At 39.9% G+C, this 18,262-nt stretch overlaps 1 protein-coding gene across 1 annotated transcript in view; it reads right to left on the bottom strand.

The window, feature by feature from the left end:
* The window catches only part of LOC124113144 (protein unc-93 homolog A-like), a 170,443-nt gene that overhangs the window by 123,479 nt on the left and 28,702 nt on the right, over positions 1 to 18,262 (bottom strand). The window contains exons 2-3 of the mRNA XM_046473391.2: positions 7,069 to 7,152; positions 3,573 to 4,892 (exon numbers count right to left, since the gene is read on the bottom strand). Of these exons, the coding sequence (XP_046329347.1) occupies positions 3,573 to 4,586 (1,014 nt within the window). The 5' untranslated portion in view covers positions 4,587 to 4,892; positions 7,069 to 7,152. The remainder of the gene's footprint in view (positions 1 to 3,572; positions 4,893 to 7,068; positions 7,153 to 18,262) is intronic.

Genomic DNA, 18,262 nt, shown 5'->3' with positions numbered 1-18,262 from the left:
TACATGTATATGTTTGAAAGCTGTATAATGGAGAACATAAAAGGAGATGATTACATTCCAATTTGCAGATAGGGATTATTGTAATGCTTAAAGATGTTCGTTAATTGTTCGACATTTCACAACCAAAGTAATAATTACTTATCTATATCACCACCGAAGGAGCGACCTTTGAGCAAATTCCAGTGTAAAGACATTGTCTGTAACACAACTTATTTTACCAACATTACACGATCGAGTCACAAAAGGCTATATTGGAATGCATGAGTCAAATGAAGAATATATGTGGGATTTTTTAAAGTCAGTTAAAGACAACACTGTATATGGGAATTAAATAAGTCAGATGAAGAACATAAATGAGAACTTATAAGTCAGATGAAGAACGTGTGGACGTAATGAGTCAGATGAAGAGTGAGTGAGTGAACATGGTTTGTACCTATATTTTAGCAATATCACGGCGGGGGACACCAGAAATGGGATTCACACATTGTACCCATGTCGGGAATCGAACCCGGGTCATCAGCGTGACGAGCGAACGCTTTACCCACTAGCCTACCCGACCGCCCGTCAGATGAAGACCACACATGATAATTAAATTGTCAGATGAAGAACTATAATGGGAATTAATTAGTCAAAAGAAAACGCTCTACGGAAATTAAACATTCAGATGAAGGACACATATGAGTGGCCTATAGTGTTAGTAGGAGAGCATCTACGGGAATTTTTCTTTTAGGTGAAGGACACATATGTATGGCCTATAGTGTTAGTAGGAGAGCATCTACGGGAATTTTACTTTCAGATGAAGTACACATATGTATGGCCTATAGTGTTGGTAGAAGAGCATCTACGGGAGGTATACTTTCAGATGAAGGACACATATGTGTGGCCTATAGTGTTAGCAGAAGAGCATCTACGGGAATTATACATTCCGATGAAGGACACATATGTGTGGCCTATAGTGTTGGTAGAAGAGCATATCGGGAATTATACATTTAGATGAAGGACACATATGTGTGGCCTATAGTGTTGGTAGAAGAGCATCAACGGGAACTAAGGATTCGAATGAAGAACATGAAATTAAAGTGTCAGAAGTAGAACAGGCAGAGCTGATTCAGCAGAAGACCATCTACGTGAATTAACAAGTCGAATGACGAACACATGCGAGGAATTAAAGTTGCATATACAGTAGTAAATAAGAAGAAAGCGTTTGTATGGGTATTATAGAATCAGGTGAAGAAGATCTACTTTAAATACAAAACGTCAAAGCCAGAGGACAATCTGCATCGTCCATCTCCCGATTCAAAATCCATAATTCGTAAAAGGCAAAATAGTGGTGAAAATCATATGAATGGACCACTGAAACTAAGCGAAGACACCAGGTGTTCGCGAGAAGAGTCTGGATGTTTTGTTCTACCGAGAGCACCCGCCTCTCACACACTTTGCTTTCAGAAGTAAGTGTTTGTTTGTTGCACAGCAATACTCATTCGATACGTCGGTCTGTAAACAATCTCGTCTCGTCCAGGCAATCCAGTGAAACGATAGCTCGTTTACTGATTTTGTTAAATGAAGACTATTCACATGGTATTAAGAGCTTAAAGCACCAGAGACGTTAGGAAGTTATAGATTTCTGAAGAAGGCGAAAAACGTTGAAATAGCAGTGTATGCTTATTCAGATGAGCATGTTGTCTGTTCTGGGGAAATTACACTGTAGTGTATTGGGAACCTCTGATGTGATGAGCCACGTGCACATTGCTTGTTCATTCCACCTGGTCTGTTGAGTAATGAAGAAACGGCTTTAGTTCACTTTAGCTCTGATAGATGTGGTAGCAAATGCAGATACGATGGATATTTTTAGACCTTTTAGTAAGATTGCCAAAATTTAGGACCTTTTAGTAAGATGCCAAATTCTGAACAACGAAAACCGATTAAACTGTCCTGAAAATGCATCTAAGATAGTCACCTTGTACATCTCAAGCGAGGTTAAACTCACTTTAAAAGATAAGACAAGGGCAGGCCTTGCAATTAATAATATATAGAACATCCTAGGGCTTTTGCAAACACGTTATTACGAAATATTATCGCTCGTAATACAACACCAATGTCTTCAGGGATCGGTACAATGCAGACTATGTGTGACCAGCTCAGAATAGATGACCAAATATTAATGACAGTTTTTGAAGGTTTTACGTGATCACTATAATATGATGATACCAATATCGAAAACAACACACTGTCTGTACAGTTTGTATGTTGGAATATTTGTTATGAAATACTATCAATTAATAAACTAAAACTATAAGGCTAAGGAATCTTTGTAATGTAATATTTTTCTTTTGCGTACGTCAATCTCAGAAATGTGTCTTCCTCTTCACTATTGGCATCACTCTCCGAGTATCCGAATAAATGAAAGGTTCAATAACGAAACGGCATAGCCAAAAGAACAAGTATCCATCTTAAAATTTCCCCACTTCATCATGACAGTCCAATACAACGTTGTGCTATCATTTCTTTAGGAGTTAATTTTGTGCCTTGAATTGCTCCTAAAAGCCCTACCAATGATAAAAACTGTTTTAAATCACATGTTTTGCTGAATCGATCCGTTATTTGTATTTTGAAGGTCAAGAAAGTCTCAAGTCTTGTTTAAAAGAGCTACAGACGGGTTTTTTTCAAACAGAGAACTGAACACCCCAGTCAAGATGGGGATGAAAAGAACGGAGATCAATTGTGATTTCTCTCTAAGCCTCCAGGGATTCCTCTAATCTACATACTCACTAAGTTCCGTAAGACCTGACGTGTATACCTAGCTGGAGTGCGAGAAAAACGTTATCAATTTGAAATAATACCTTGTGATGAAAGTAGGCTTGGTGTTGAATGTTTGAAGCAGGTGTTTCGTTGTTTACTAGCACGATTGCTGTACACCTCCTACTCAACTTGTGTCACCCCAAACTAAAATAATTGATTTTGTTACTAGCATCATGAAGTACTTAGCAGTATTCGTCTTCACACGTATTAAAGAATGTACATTTTAAATTAAACATGTACCAATAACTTTTTCCAGCCAGTAACTTTCTATGAAAATTGTAACAATGATTTATTCCTGTGATTTGAAATGAATCTGTTAGTGAACAATGCCATATTCTAAGATACGTTATATATATGTTTGGTGATATGTTGATTGTTGTTTATTAAAATGTTTTGGGGGTATAAAAAGTGTAACCAGGGCCCCGTTCCACAAAGAGATCTTAGCGCCAAGTGAATCGTAACTCCCATACTTTAACATAGACTTACAGCAGTCGTAGCGCTAAGATCGCTTTGTGGAACGGGACCCTGGAACTCACATTTACGGGAAACACATGTAAAATGTCAAATTAAACCTGATATGTCATTTACACCTTCGTATTGATCCGTGTATTCTGCGTAAGCATTTCTAAATGCTCTTTAAATTATGTATTTGTACATTGGATTTAGAAACTGCAAAAAGATATCGTTGAATACGATATAATATTCAACCCAACACATCATATCATGTGAGCCATATCCAATTATATACAACATCAATAAAAACAAGATTCTACCTTCAATATATCCGCGATGATGACTCCTTGAATGTATCCAGTGAATATGGCAGCAAATCCTGCAAGAAATGCTTTGGCATCACACACCGTATCCTTTACTTCTGTAATCTTTTCTTTCCATGTGCCAGACCGCCTCTTGAGAAGTATATCGGGGCTCTCAAAGAATATCAGGACCCCTCCCATCGCCACTACCCCAAGACAGAGGTAGAGGACTGTCAGAAACTGGTAGTAGTTGATGGGTCCCGGGTGGTCAGAGAGTTTCCGTGTCAGTACAGGGATGAGGGGTAAAGTGTATGTCCATCGTTCTGATTTAGCAAATGCTCCAACTTCTTGTAGTTCCGTTCCATTGGTATATCCATTAGACCAGATATCAGCACAGTCAACATCGGATAGGGAAAGTAGACCAGAACTTAGAAGGTTCCCGAGGATTTGGGCCGAGTGGACAGTTATCACTATTAGGGTCTGGAAAAGACGGAGGGAGCTATCCAGGTTTATGTTGGAGAAGGCCGAGTAGTTTAAAGCGTATCCAAGAAGAGTGATCTCCTGGATGCTCCAGAAAAGCGGCTGACACAGACCCAGTAAACATGATGCTGGGATAAGAGTGTACATGGAAGGGATGACATTGGACACTGAATATAACACGTGAAAGATTAACGCTACCAACAGAAGGCATTTGGCCCGGAAATGCTGGATGCAGATGTTTGATGTGAGACACCCGATGATATAGAATCCGTACAAAGCACATAAAGATATTGTTCCCATTCGGTACGAACTGTGTATACTTGTTTGAAGATTCCGAGAAGGAAACACTGCCACGAAACTTAAAAAGGTTGATAAGCACAGTATGACAAAGTTTTTCCAAGTTCCCCTGCGTTTATTTTCATATGGTACAATACCACTATATGAACCGTCTCCTACCAACGCATTCATTTTCAGTTTTCTGTGGAGAGCAAGCTCTTTGCTAAAGTTAAGCTTCAGAGGGGGTTCTTTACCTTGATGTGGCCAAACTGCCATCTGAACGGTTGGTGTGTACTCGAACTTAAATATATCTTGTCACAGCCAGTAGAATATCACGAGAGAAGCTTGCTGGGAAGTTCCTTTACGTTACCATAGATACGGAGAAGCCGATCATACGACAGTCATTCTGATTGGTTTTCGCTCCGTCAGGGATCCCTCCAAGCTGTTTCGAGTCGTGGAAGAGCTAATGCAGTAGCTCGCTAGTAATGAGGCTCAAGTCGTCAGTCGATAGCGAGTAGTAATGGGAATATTCACTCGTAGTATCAAACAGGAATTAGCTTGATTGGATTTTCTCCAAAATGCCTGTGGACAGAAACAAAATCTCTTAGTGCGAATTCAACAATCATTGGATTTGTTTTTGCAACCCGTATTGGGATAACACTGTATATGTGCTAATGTGGCGTTCGGATGACCCGCTAACACGCACACAACTCTAATGTTACGACGCATGATGCGTTATTGCTCAAGGTCTGAGAATTGCCTGCCTTAAGTGGTTATTTAGACAAAACTTAGGGTTCGTTAAACCCACAGATTAGGAATATAGCTGTGTTTATATTGCAGTGTGCCTAGGAAAGCCATACCAAAAGAAGGTGTATTTTGCGTCTTGGCATTCTGTAAACTGAATGCCACATTACTTGATAAGTACGCGAGACAGTATCAACTATTGATTCTGAAGAAGCCGGTACAAGGTTGTAGAACAATAGACCAATAGGTTGTAACTGTATACGTTTTAGTGCGACATTTACATGAAAAGTTACAATATACGAATAATCAAAATACTTATCACGATGTTTACATGCTATCTCGCGTCAGAATGTTTTAAGTTTAAATGTTAAATGTATTTGAGAACTTTGTTGTATACCATTACCCTGACATTCTGAAATTACAAACATCTTTATGAAGCCTTTTCATGAGATGAAATGTTTTCTTATTTGTATAAATAGATGATCTATTTCAAGGACAAAAGATGAAGCATCGGCGAGAATCTGAAACACATAGGTCTTAAGGATGAGAAATAACTTTCTGGTAACGATAGTTGGCAGGTAGGTTTTGAGTTGTCAGCTTCATGTATACAGGGAGCAGTCGGGTAGCCTAGTGGTTAAAGCGTTCGCTCGTCACGCCGACGACCCGGGTTAGATTCCCGACATGGGTACAATGTATGAAGCCCATTTCTGGTGTCCCCCGCCGTGATATTGCTGGAATATTGCTAAAAGCGGCGTAAAACCATACTCACTCACTCACTCATGTATACAGTTATATTTGATAACATTAGGATAACGAATAACGGTGGACATGGCGTCGTAACATTACAGTGAGTAAGTTAAGTTTTTAGCTGACTTTAATGCTCAAACAGTATCACGTCGCTGAGGGGCGCCAGAAAATTAGCTTCTAGATTCGTACCATGTGGACAAGTGAGAAGTGACGTCTATATCAGTTAGGCTACCCCACCGCCCCTTTTTCTAAATACGTGTGTCATGTTTTTTAAATTGCAAATATTTGATGACGATATATATATATATATATATACACACACACACACACACACACACACACACACACACACACACACACACACACACACACATGATCATGAACCTACATTGTTTCAAAAAGAGCAACATTTCATTCATAAATAATAAGTAAAATGTAAAGGCGTAAGTTATTTGTCCATTGTCACCTTGGTATTGTGACGTCATAGTTTTCCTAAATGTTATGACGTCACGTAACTATATGTTACTACTTCATGCCCGTTATTCAGTTATGGCCTGATGAGACTCGTACATGTACGTGGTACGAGTTGAAAGCGCTAGCCTATTAAAAATGTGTTCAATCTTACTCCACTTATTGAATTATTACTATATACACAATATATATATATAGTAATAATTCAATAAGTGGATCATATATATATGATGAAATCACACACTCACCAACACACACACACACACACCATCGAATATCAAATTATCGGTCCTTTACCACTTTCCACAACTCTGCACAGCGAACTAGGCAACTGGAAAACACTTAAGTGATACGGGTCTTAACTGGTTCCTGGCACGCCAAAGCGACGCAACTATGCACAACGAAACATGGCGCCTTACACGATTGGGCCGCCCGTAACCCTATGCTGCAGAACACACATAGGTGATGATGACGACATGGTAAAACCAATGTCCAGACCCCGATGTACAGATCCATCTTGTTGAAGACAAATCTTCGTTAAACAAAGCAAGAAGTATATTGACGTATTGAGTGATTGAGTGAATATGGTTTTACACAGATATAAGCAACATTGCAGAAATATCACGGAGGGCGACATCAGAAATGAGTTTCAGGTATTGTATCCATGTGGGGAATCAAACCCGGGCCTTTGGTGTGTCAAGCGAACTCTAACCACTAGCCTACCCCACCTCGCCTACTGACACACTGGGCACTTAATATAGATTTTGTTGACTACTGAAAGAAGAATGGAACTTACCGTGGCAGTGATTCATCCAGAAGCTAGCCAAGACTTGGATACGTCTCCTTGCTTGTTTTTGGTAGTCTCAGTGCAACCCTCTCTCTGAATGTCAGAAACAGTGGTATACTCATTATTCTATCCAGTAAATAAACCACCTCATTTCCGATAGGAAATTAGACCAGTTCCCTATGTTGTGTTGATAAGATTGAGCACGATAAACAAAAGGTTAACAAACAGGTCAATGACTTTCAAGAAACACGCATCCAGTCACACAGAGTACGAAAACTAAGAAACAGGTCGTCTGCACGCTTTTGTTTCCCATTCGTTTCATATGATACGGGCGGTCGGGTAGCCTAGTGGTTAAAGCGTTAGCTCGTCACGCCGAAGACCCGGGTTCGATTCCCGACATGGGTACAATGTGTGAAGCCCATTTCTGGTGTCCCCCGCCGTGATATTGCTGGAATATTGCTAAAAGCGGCGTAAAACCATACTCACTCACTCACTCATATGATACATTATGCTCATTCAGCACGATAGCCAAAATTTGAAAAGATTTGGACTGACTGAAAAGTATTAAAGTTCTTGAAAACACGGGCGGAGATGGTATCATCACTATTTGATAGTGATTTATAAACACAGATTTCTTAGAATAATGGAAAGGGTTTTAGCGCTTTTATTTACAAATATAAGCGACATCCGGTAACGCGATATGCAAATTAGCGTGTGGCGGCGGTGCAATGTTGACTCATCACTGAGCCGGAGTGTGATATTTGATTTATCAGCACTTCCACGCGCGCCAAGGATTCACCAACCTTCTGCGACCTACGTCGCTTGGGTTTTTCTGCCAAATATACATGACAGGTCCTGGTATAACTATTTTTCACCAGATTGTCTCAAGTTTGTTATTTGGCATTTCGGCACGCGCTGTTAGATTTCATCACAATGGTAAACTTCTGCGATATTCGTAATTTGAGCTTTCATACAACATAATGCTGACATGTTGTGAAATAACGGATACACCGACATTGTTTAAAACATCGTTAAAGCAACTATAAATCTCACGGAAGAACATATAACATATACAGCTCTTACAGCATAATCGAATTTCACACTCGACATCCCATGGTACCATTGCAACAGAGAGAGGTGAGGTGAGGTGAGGTGAAATTGGGTTTAACGTCGCGTCCAAGATTATTGCACTTATATAGCGACGTGCATGCCCGTGTATGTGTGTGTGTGGCTGCTTGTACTAGTCCGGACTGATGCCGATTTATAGTGCTAGCTCACTGAGATACCATGCCGCAGTTTAACATGAATACCCCACTCAGACACAGTATACTGACTCCGAGCCGACCAGTCCTTGTTTTAGCCCCTAAATGCCGAGCGCCAGACAGGGTAACAACAAGTACAATCTTTTAACGTCTTTTTGTATGACGCGGCCCGGGATCGAACCCTGGACCTTCCGCTCTCCGGGCGGACGCTCTACCACAAGACCACGGAGGCGGTCGCAACAGAGAGAAGCAGACAGGGAGCTAAAATTGCAAAATGTATGCAGACACTTAATAAATAGCTCATTACATTATAGTCCAGCCGTTTCGTGAAATGTTGCGCTTTGTGCTGAAAGCATTAACCTGGCACAGTTGTCGTTTATGACATTCCAAATAATTTAAGATATCGGGACCCCCCACCCCCCCCAAAAAAAACAAAAAAAACAACAAAAAAACAAAAACAAAACAACAACAACAACAACAAAAAACTAAACAATGCCAAAGCCATTGTGGAAGACTTCATTCGTAAGACTTAGGTCTGCTTAAGTCTTACCAAAATACCACACTTTACACACATGCCATATGTTGAGGATTGGCAATTTTGCAAATCAAACAAGTCAGTAAATGCAAGTAGAAACTGAAGACTGTGTGATCTGACCTTTTCGCCCTATCTCTATATGGACGTCAGAAGGGTTTGTATTCATAGTTTTAGTCGCCCACTAACCATTGCAGAAAAAAATATATTATGGTCGATATCTAAATAAGTTGCGCATCTTGGAAAGGGTGACGTCTTCATCTGATATATGTGAAGACAAGATTTTAAAACACACACACACACACACACTTAAAGATATGTGAAACACTCAACACATGTTTTTTCCTGACTTGTATAGAATATAGAATGTGTGGGCGATTGTGGTTTAACGCTGCTAAGAACCGTTATTCACAGGATGTCAGTTTAGGCTTAAGACTGTATGACAAGAGGGATGATTCATGTTCCATGTTGACGTTGCCCTTCGGTCGAGTAACACACACACACACACACACACACACACACACACACACACACACACACACACACACACACACACACACACACACACACATACATATATATATATATATATATATATATATATATATATATATATATATTTACATTTGAGATACAATCGATCAAAGTGTGTTATTCGACTAATTGTCCAGAAGTTGTTTGGGCAGAATGCGCTCAGAATGCGCTCACCGTGTCATCACTATTTCATGGTGATGAATAAACACGTAGTCAAAATCGTACAATGGACTCCGCCGTTAGCAGAGATTTGGTTGGACTATGGAAATGTCTATGTGACTTATATCTAATTTTAGTTAGTTATAACATTCATGGCCGTAGTAAAGTTTTATGGTAGACATGTTGAGGACATTTCTAAGTAATATCTAATAATATCACCTATTTTGACCGGGACAATATGTTTCCGTGTTTTTTCAGGTGATCGATTCACTTGCTTTTGCGAGTGTTTGTGACGGGTGCGCAAACAACTGAGTGTTCGCGAACACCTGATATCATCACTATTTGATTATGAGTCATACATTTCTCATTATTATAGAAGGATTTGCTTTACATATATTCATCAACGGTCGTTCTACCCCGAACACGAGGCTTACATAGTCGTCTGCGTTTTAGCGTCATTAGATTTTTCTACACAAATGTCCTGTTGGTACAACAGTCGAATCACGTGCAGAAATGGAATTCCATTGTTATGTATTTAGGTCATGTGTTTCTTTTCGGCCTCCAACCTCTAGTCATCGTTCTCTGAATACCTTTTAATGCAAAAGGAACGACCAGGTCGTTGATGTTTCCCAAGAGCAAAGTTATGGTTTTGAGTCCCAAAGATCTCTTGATTGTGGCGCGACTTGGTACAAAACTCCACACGACAAACAGCGGCGTCTCTCGTACCACCAGATTGATAAAACGTTCATGATGGGTCGAAGATGAAGACATTTCTTTTTAATTTCAAGGATGGTTGCATTACCGAGACCTGACATTTTCATTCCATCAATAATTTGCTATTACACAATCGAAAAAGAATTGACGAAAATAATTTTATAACAGTACATGATGGCGTGCGTCGTTAGATGCAGTTTTTATTTGGGCAGTGTTCACATAAATACATGCTACAGGGTCCAAAACATGTTTTTATTTTGTTGTTTTGTTTGTTTGTTATTTAACGCCGCACTCAGCAATATTCCAGCCATACAAGAGGTATTAATTACATTTTATTCTGCCTTCTTTGACGATCTCTCCACAAAGGATGTTTCTATCACTATATTTTTCAACTTGAATCACATGTTCCTGTGATTTTTTTCAGGTGAACAATTGACTTGCCTTTGCATGTGTTTGTGACGGTTGTCACCGGTGAGACTGTATACACTCACCTTTTCGAGAACACCTGGTATCATCACATTTTGATAGTAACAAAAACACATGTTTATGATACACGACGGCGGTCTGTAAGTAATCGAGTCTGGACCAGACAATCCAGTGATTGACATCATGAGCATCGATCCACATACTTGGGATACAATGACATGCACCATTCAAGTCAGCGTCCCTGACCACCCGATCCGTATCATGTTATGTATGGAACCTATAAAGTTCATATTTGTTGATTTAGAACTATTGGTCTTAAAAGAAATATCGGAAGACGAAAATTGTCCTGACGGCTGACTATGGTTCCTTGAATACGTTCGATTGAATGATCTTCTTTACCGTATTATATTGATGTATATCGTCTCTGTGGACCTGTTCATACAATCATAGCGTTTTGAACGTAAGGAAAATTAATCAGATACTCCTTTTGTGTTTCCCAACGGACTCCTTGTCTAGTTCAATCCGACAAGGTGTCCCCTTGATCAAATTGCTTCAATACAACATCATATGTGCGAATTCAATGAGACTTCCTGTCTTTGTGTATCATGTCCCTCTCCGCCAGCTGACCGCCCTATCCAAATCCTCATAGCTAGGTCAATAACAACGATAATGAATAAAATGCAAATGCAGGTTCTACAGGGTTAAACCACACGACTAATGGCTTGTATGGGGATTTTTTGTCGTTACCATAATGGTGTGAGGACCTGTATCTAAAGAGCCATCTTGGCAGATATTAGTGATTGGACATTTTTGACGAGTTTAAGTCAAACTGGAGCTATGGACAATGAGCCAAACTGCAAGGCTGGAATAATATAATAAATAAGTCACAGCCGCACGTAAATAAAAGTGGCAAACCCCCTTTCCGTAATTGTACGAAATCTGTATTACAAGGAGTTTCCATTGTCCGATTCCCAATGTATCATAAACATGTGTTTATGAATCACTATCGGGGCGGTCGGGTAGCCTTGTGATTAAAGCGTTCGCTCGTCATGCCGAAGACCCGGGTTCGATTCCCGACATGGGTACAATGTGTGAAGCCCATTTCTGGTGTCCCCCGCCGTGATATTGCTGGAATAATGCTAAAAGCGGCGTAAAACCATACTCACTCACTCACTATGAATCACTATCAAAGAGTGATGATACCAGGTGTTCTCGAAAAGGTGAGTGTATACAGTCGCACCGGTGACAACCGTCACAAACACATGTAAAGGCAAGTCAATTGTTCACCTAACAAAATCACAGGAACATGTTATTCAAGTTGAAGAATATAGAAATAAAAACATTCATTGTGGAGAGATCGTTGAAGACGTCAGAATAAAATGTAAATAATACCTCTTTTACAACCCGCACGGGGATTGGAGACAACATTTGTGATTAGGGCCCTGATTTGTTAATAAACCTAGTGAAAAAAAGCGAAAAACACTATTTCCCATTATCTGATCCTGATTATCTTAAAACAAATATCAAAGAGTGATGTTACCAGGTATTTGCGAAAAAAAGAGCGTACCCTGCCCACCAAGAAATGCGGCAAGTGCCTAGGTTTTCCTTCAGGTAGCCAAATGGTCGAAGTGGTCGCTCGTCGAACCGACGATCCGGGTTCTATTTCACAAATACAAGGGTATGAAGCCAATTTCTGGCGTCCCCCGACGTAATATTGCTGGGATATGGGGCGCAATACCATACTCACTCACACATTTTCGAAAATACGCGTCGAACGAATAAAAAAAAACAAAAAAAACAATTAACAAACGTCTCTGACTACCGTGTGCGTCAGAGATTGAATTACTCTCTAAGAGTATTTTCATCGACCTTTTGATTGAAAGAAAGCATACCAGCATCTGATGATGCTGAGGAACTATCGGAACTATCGAGTAACAGATAAATGGCCGTATGTCGTGTGAAGGAATGGTTTTGTATACTGCACATGAAGTAAACTGCTTCTGTGGCAGTCAACTTGACTTCGAACGCCCTCTGGTGATATATTCGTCTGATAACTAATGTCTGGGTTTTTTCCCCCTGTACTCATTCGTTGGACCGTTAATGTTGTAGAGCTTTTGTCTCTGATGAACGATGGCGCCGGCCCAAAGGTCACGCCGGTTCCCTCTGTTATGTGAATTGTCGCAGTCTTGTTTTATCAGCACCGGATTATCAATCTTTTTCTTATTTAAAATAGGTCCAAAAATGTAGAATTGTTGATGATAATTACATAAATAACACAATGTAGTTTTTAAAGTATGAAGCAGAGACGAGAAATCAGTTTGATAATTATTTTGTAAAATGTTGGTTTTGAGTATGGGACGGGGGCCACCGATGTGGAAGGACACGCTCACCTGTTCGCGAACACTGGTATCGTCACTATTTGATAAATGATTAACAACCGCATGCTCATGATATAGTCGGAATCATACCAGGGGTTACACATTATGAAATGGGTTTTGTCGCTTATATTTTCCTCTAGATACATGGACATTGTTCTCATTTTTTACATTTATGAAAGAATATTACTACAAGCCAAAACCTTACTGAACCAAAAAACGCCATTCGCAGAAGGAAGAGAACTAAAATAAAAAAGCACACTAATTTTGTGTGTGTTTTTTTAAAATTAGTTGATGGTATAATACATTTACCAGCATATATTAAAAGCTTATTGTCATGGAAACATACTTTGAAAACAAGGAATACAATGTGTTGTTGCATAAAATATATTGAATTCAGTCATCAAAACGTGTTGCCCGTAGGAACTTCCGTTAATGTTATATGACGTGAGGTACATACGCCACAGTACTTCGCGTCTTTACATTTCGTGACAGAGTCGGGACCTGGGGATAACTACGGTCATAACCAGGAGCATGTGCCTATTACTGTTATCTTATATAAGTCCTTTGCGATCCAATGTCTGGCAAAACATCTAACACGTTTTGACACGCGATACACAGTTTTGGTCACAGGACTTTGCAACCTAGACTCAGCGTAGAGCGTCAATATCGCATTGTTAACCACGATTAAAGAAAGATCATGTACACTCCGCTATGATAGTGAGAGAGTTGACTTTACGACACGTTCAACATTATTTCAGTTATATCACGTTATATCATGCCAGGTCTTAGATTTCGCGAAACCATGATGACACAATCACCGAGACCTGGGATTCGAACCCGCGATCCTAGGTTTCTGATACGCCTGAGGGACACAATTCTCAACACCTTAGTTGACCGGGACAGCCGTGCCCCTCCCGCTATTGTCAAACGTAACGAATTTATAATCACAAATTTACAAGTTTGTTTGATTGTTGTTTAACGCCGCACTCAGCAATATTCCAGCTATATGACGGCGGTCTGTAAATAATCGAGTCTGGACCAGACAATCCAGTGATTTACAACATAAACATCGATCCACGCAATTGGGACCGTTCGCCTTTTACCGCAGGGATGCTGATGACCTACGGATGTGACCTATTAAAAGAACGTTTCAGAAATCATTGAAACAATGAATAAAACACGCCCAGAATTCTTTTACCGTAACACAAAAAGGTTTCTTTAAAATAGTTTTTTCCGAAAACACTGAAAGACGTGTCATAACTGACATAAGCAGACAAATAGTCCACTATACGTCTATTGAAGACTTCACAATCTCACCTAAACGTGATTGGTTACACAATACATTAATTATGTTTCTAAAATGTCATCCCACAAACGAGACAGAACTTTTTCCATAGTTCACAAAATTACAAAACCTCCATTGTCCATTATCCGACTATATCGTAAGCATGTTTTTGTTTGTTTATGATTCACTATCAAATAGTGATGATACCAGGTGTTCGGGAAAGGTTAACCGTATCCTGCCCCATCGGCAGTACCAATCACAAACACATGCAAAGAAAAGTCAACTGTTCACCAGATAAAAACACTATAATACGGTGTAATTAGGAACTGCATCAGACATTATTTTTGTATCTGATGCGCCTTTTTGAAGATGTCCTCCACATGTCTCCCATTAAACGTTTTTATACAACTTTTGAGCAAGAGCTGTATGTCGCTCTTTGATATATTTCTAGATGGAGCATGCTCGGGTGTTCCTCAAAAGTTGTGAAATGTAGACACCAAGGCATAGAGCGACTGGAATACCACGTGACATGAAGAGAAAGTCATCCCTCTTGTCATACATTTTGTGGATAGTTTTTGTCACTCTGAATCTGTATTCAGCGATCTGCATATTGTTTGCACTTCCAGCTATATGACGTCAGTCTTTAAATAACCAAGTCTGGACCAGACAATCCAGGGATTGATATCATGAGCAACGATCCAACAAATTGGGATACGATGACATGCATCAACTAAGTCAGCAAGTCCTACCACCCGATCCCGTTAGTCGCTTCTTACAAGCAATACTATAACTATAATACCCATTTACTCACATGGGTATTTTCACACTTCGGTTCATGGTACTTCCGAAGCCACAAGTAGAGCTAATTAAGTTAATCACGATATAGCCTGCAACCTCGAGGTATCGCGGTACTTGTCATGTACGCTAAACGGAACAAAATGCACTCACAAACCTTTATGATTCTTCGTGTTTTCTATATCAGGTGTATTAAATTTTATTGACAAAAGTTCATTATTTACATTAGTAGCTCCGAGTAAAATCCGGGCCTCGCGGTCAGTTTGAGAACTCCATCGTATCGCGGTACAGAGAAAGGTTGTGTAGGGAGGTCCGAATTGGACAAAAAGAGGACATAATTCTACCAACCACTTGGTATGATAATGCCAGACATCAGTGATTTGTCCAGACAAGTGCAAAGACAGCACAAGTAAAATTCTAAATGTGTTATAGGTATTCAATGCATATTTACCGAAAAGTAAGAGAAGAATAATTTTAAAATCAACAACAAAATATAAGAAATGATATTCTAAGATTGTTTTTAAAAAAAATGGATGGCAATAATTTGTCACAAAATGGAAAAATGTTAAAAGTCAACAATAAATATATAAAAAGCACTCTCAGTATGCCCAAAGTATGAATTTATCTTTTGGCTACTAGTGAAGAACGTATTTCTAAGTTTGGCATTATTGCCCTTATGATCTCCCAATAGATTCTGGGCACAGAGCGGGAAAAAATGTGCGGACTACGTAACTTCCGTTACCTTATTAGTCACCATGAATATGCAGATGATCTAGTTCAGGTCGATAGAGGAAGTTTACTTGGGGAACTGTGGGTTATATCGTTGGCCATTGATAGATGGGGGTAAGGAAATATTAAAAAATATGCCAGAAGTAAGTATCAACGCATTAATAACTCCCTACTTACAGCAGACGGAACATTCCGAGGAAATTGAAATTGTTTACGAAGTGAGCATTTTCTGGTTACTGATTTGCATTAATAGACTAAGAGGCGTGTCCCGCGTATACTACCGGAAATCACAAATGCCGCGATACGATGAATGCCGCGGTACCACGGGGTCCGAGTATATATTAATCATTTGATATATTCCGCCCATAAGTAGGCACTCAAATCGGTTGAGACAGATGGGAGGTCCGTTTCCAGATACTGGACGCCTCTATAGAACTGTCACTATGAGCTTATCCAAAACATTATCACATCAAAACACTTCATCTTTCATCTTCATCTTTCAAACTATGCGTTTATGCATGTCAAGAGATATGTCAGTCTATGTATTGTATATGTTTAATGAAACATAACATCAAAAAAAACCATGGATCACTGAAAATCAGTCATGACACCAGGTGTTCGCGAAAAGGGAAACGATGTGCTTCCCTAGCAACAAGTGGTTGTTGGTTTTGCCTGACAAAGCACAGCAGTACTGTAAAGAATGTCTGAGAAGACATTTGCCTGTAAAACATGATGAATTGCCATCTTTTACGACACAGAACCCATTACACGGATAGTGACAAGATTAAATGTCATCACTGCCGTTGGTTTTACGTGGGAAATAAGAGTTTATGCCCCTTAATTACAAGAGGCCCAGACAAATTCGAATATCTAAGACTCGGTGCATAATCCATCTGCATGTTGAGAAGTCGTGTACTACATGTACGTGGCAGTGTTATTATATCATATAGATATTTACCGTTTTATATTCGTCATATGATGTGATATGATATGCTATTATACCATTATAGATCTCCGAAATATTATAAAAAAACATCTACGTGATGTATTAACCTTGTAATGTTGCTGTGCTTGCCGTAAGAGGCGACTAACGGGATTGGGTGGTCAGAATGGCTAACTTGGTTGATGCATGGCATCGTATCCCAATTGCGTAGATCGATGCTCATGATGTCAATCCCTGGATTGTCTGGTCCAGACTCGATTATTTACAGATCGCTGTCATGTAGCAATTCGAGCTATATGACGGCGATCTGTAAGTAATCGAACCAGACAATCCAGTGATTAATATCATGAGCATCGATCCACCGATTGGGATACGATTTATGGCTAGTCAGTTTCAATTTGACATTGTAGTGGAAGACAGCTGAGGCTCCATAGTCTGACCTTATGTCTCAGCTAATGGTTCGGACGTAAACACAACTGAAAGCCGTAGAATATCAGCAGAATTAATCCTGATGATGAACTAGACAATATCACGACCCGTGAAGATCCGGGTTAGAATTGATCATCAGCAACCCATGCTTGTCGTAAGACGCCACAAACGTGAATTGATGGTCAGACTCGCTGACTTGGTTGATGCTTGTCACGGTATGCCATTTGCGTAGATCGATGCTCATGATGTCAATCCCTGGATTGTCTGGTCCAGACTCGATTATTTACAGATCGCTGTCATGTAGCAATTCGAGCTATATGACGGCGATCTGTAAGTAATCGAGTCTGACCAGACAATCCAGTGATTAATATCATGAGCAACGATCCACCGATTGGGATACGATTTATGGCTAGTCAGTTTCAATTTGACATTGTAGTGGAAGACAGCTGAGGCTCCATAGTCTGACCTTATGTCTCAGCTAATGGTTCGGACGTAAACACAACTGAAAGGCCGTAGAATATCAGCAGAATTAATCCTGATGATGAACTAGACAATATCACGACCCGTGAAGATCCGGGTCAGAATTGATCATCAGCAACCCATGCTTGTCGTAAGACGCCACAAACGTGAATTGATGGTCAGACTCGCTGACTTGGTTGATGCTTGTCACGGTATGCCATTTGCGTAGATCGATGCTCATGGTGTCAATCACTGACACCCAACCGCCCCGATTTCACTTTCAACAGAGTTTTTGTTATCTCACGTATTTCTTTTCCTCCCTGACTTACAGTATTGTAACATGCAATGTTGTGATCAGCGTTCGTAGTCAGCACTGTATGTTTTCTATTGGCTCTTAGTATTCACATTTCTAGTCTCGGTTGACTTATTGTAATTTGGACCAAGTGTGAAACAGACACTGTGCTGTAATTTGAGAGAGCAGACATGACATTTTTATGATTTGAGTCAAATTGTCGGCCCTGCCAGTTTGGGCCAGTCGGATTTTGTTCTACCAGGGAG

Source organism: Haliotis rufescens, unplaced genomic scaffold (genome assembly GCF_023055435.1).
Source record: "Haliotis rufescens isolate VD_foot unplaced genomic scaffold, xgHalRufe1.0.p SCAF_17, whole genome shotgun sequence".
Lineage (NCBI taxonomy): Eukaryota > Metazoa > Mollusca > Gastropoda > Lepetellida > Haliotidae > Haliotis > Haliotis rufescens.
The sequence above is the reverse complement of the archived record's forward strand: the minus strand, read 5'-3'. Positions and strand labels throughout refer to the sequence as shown.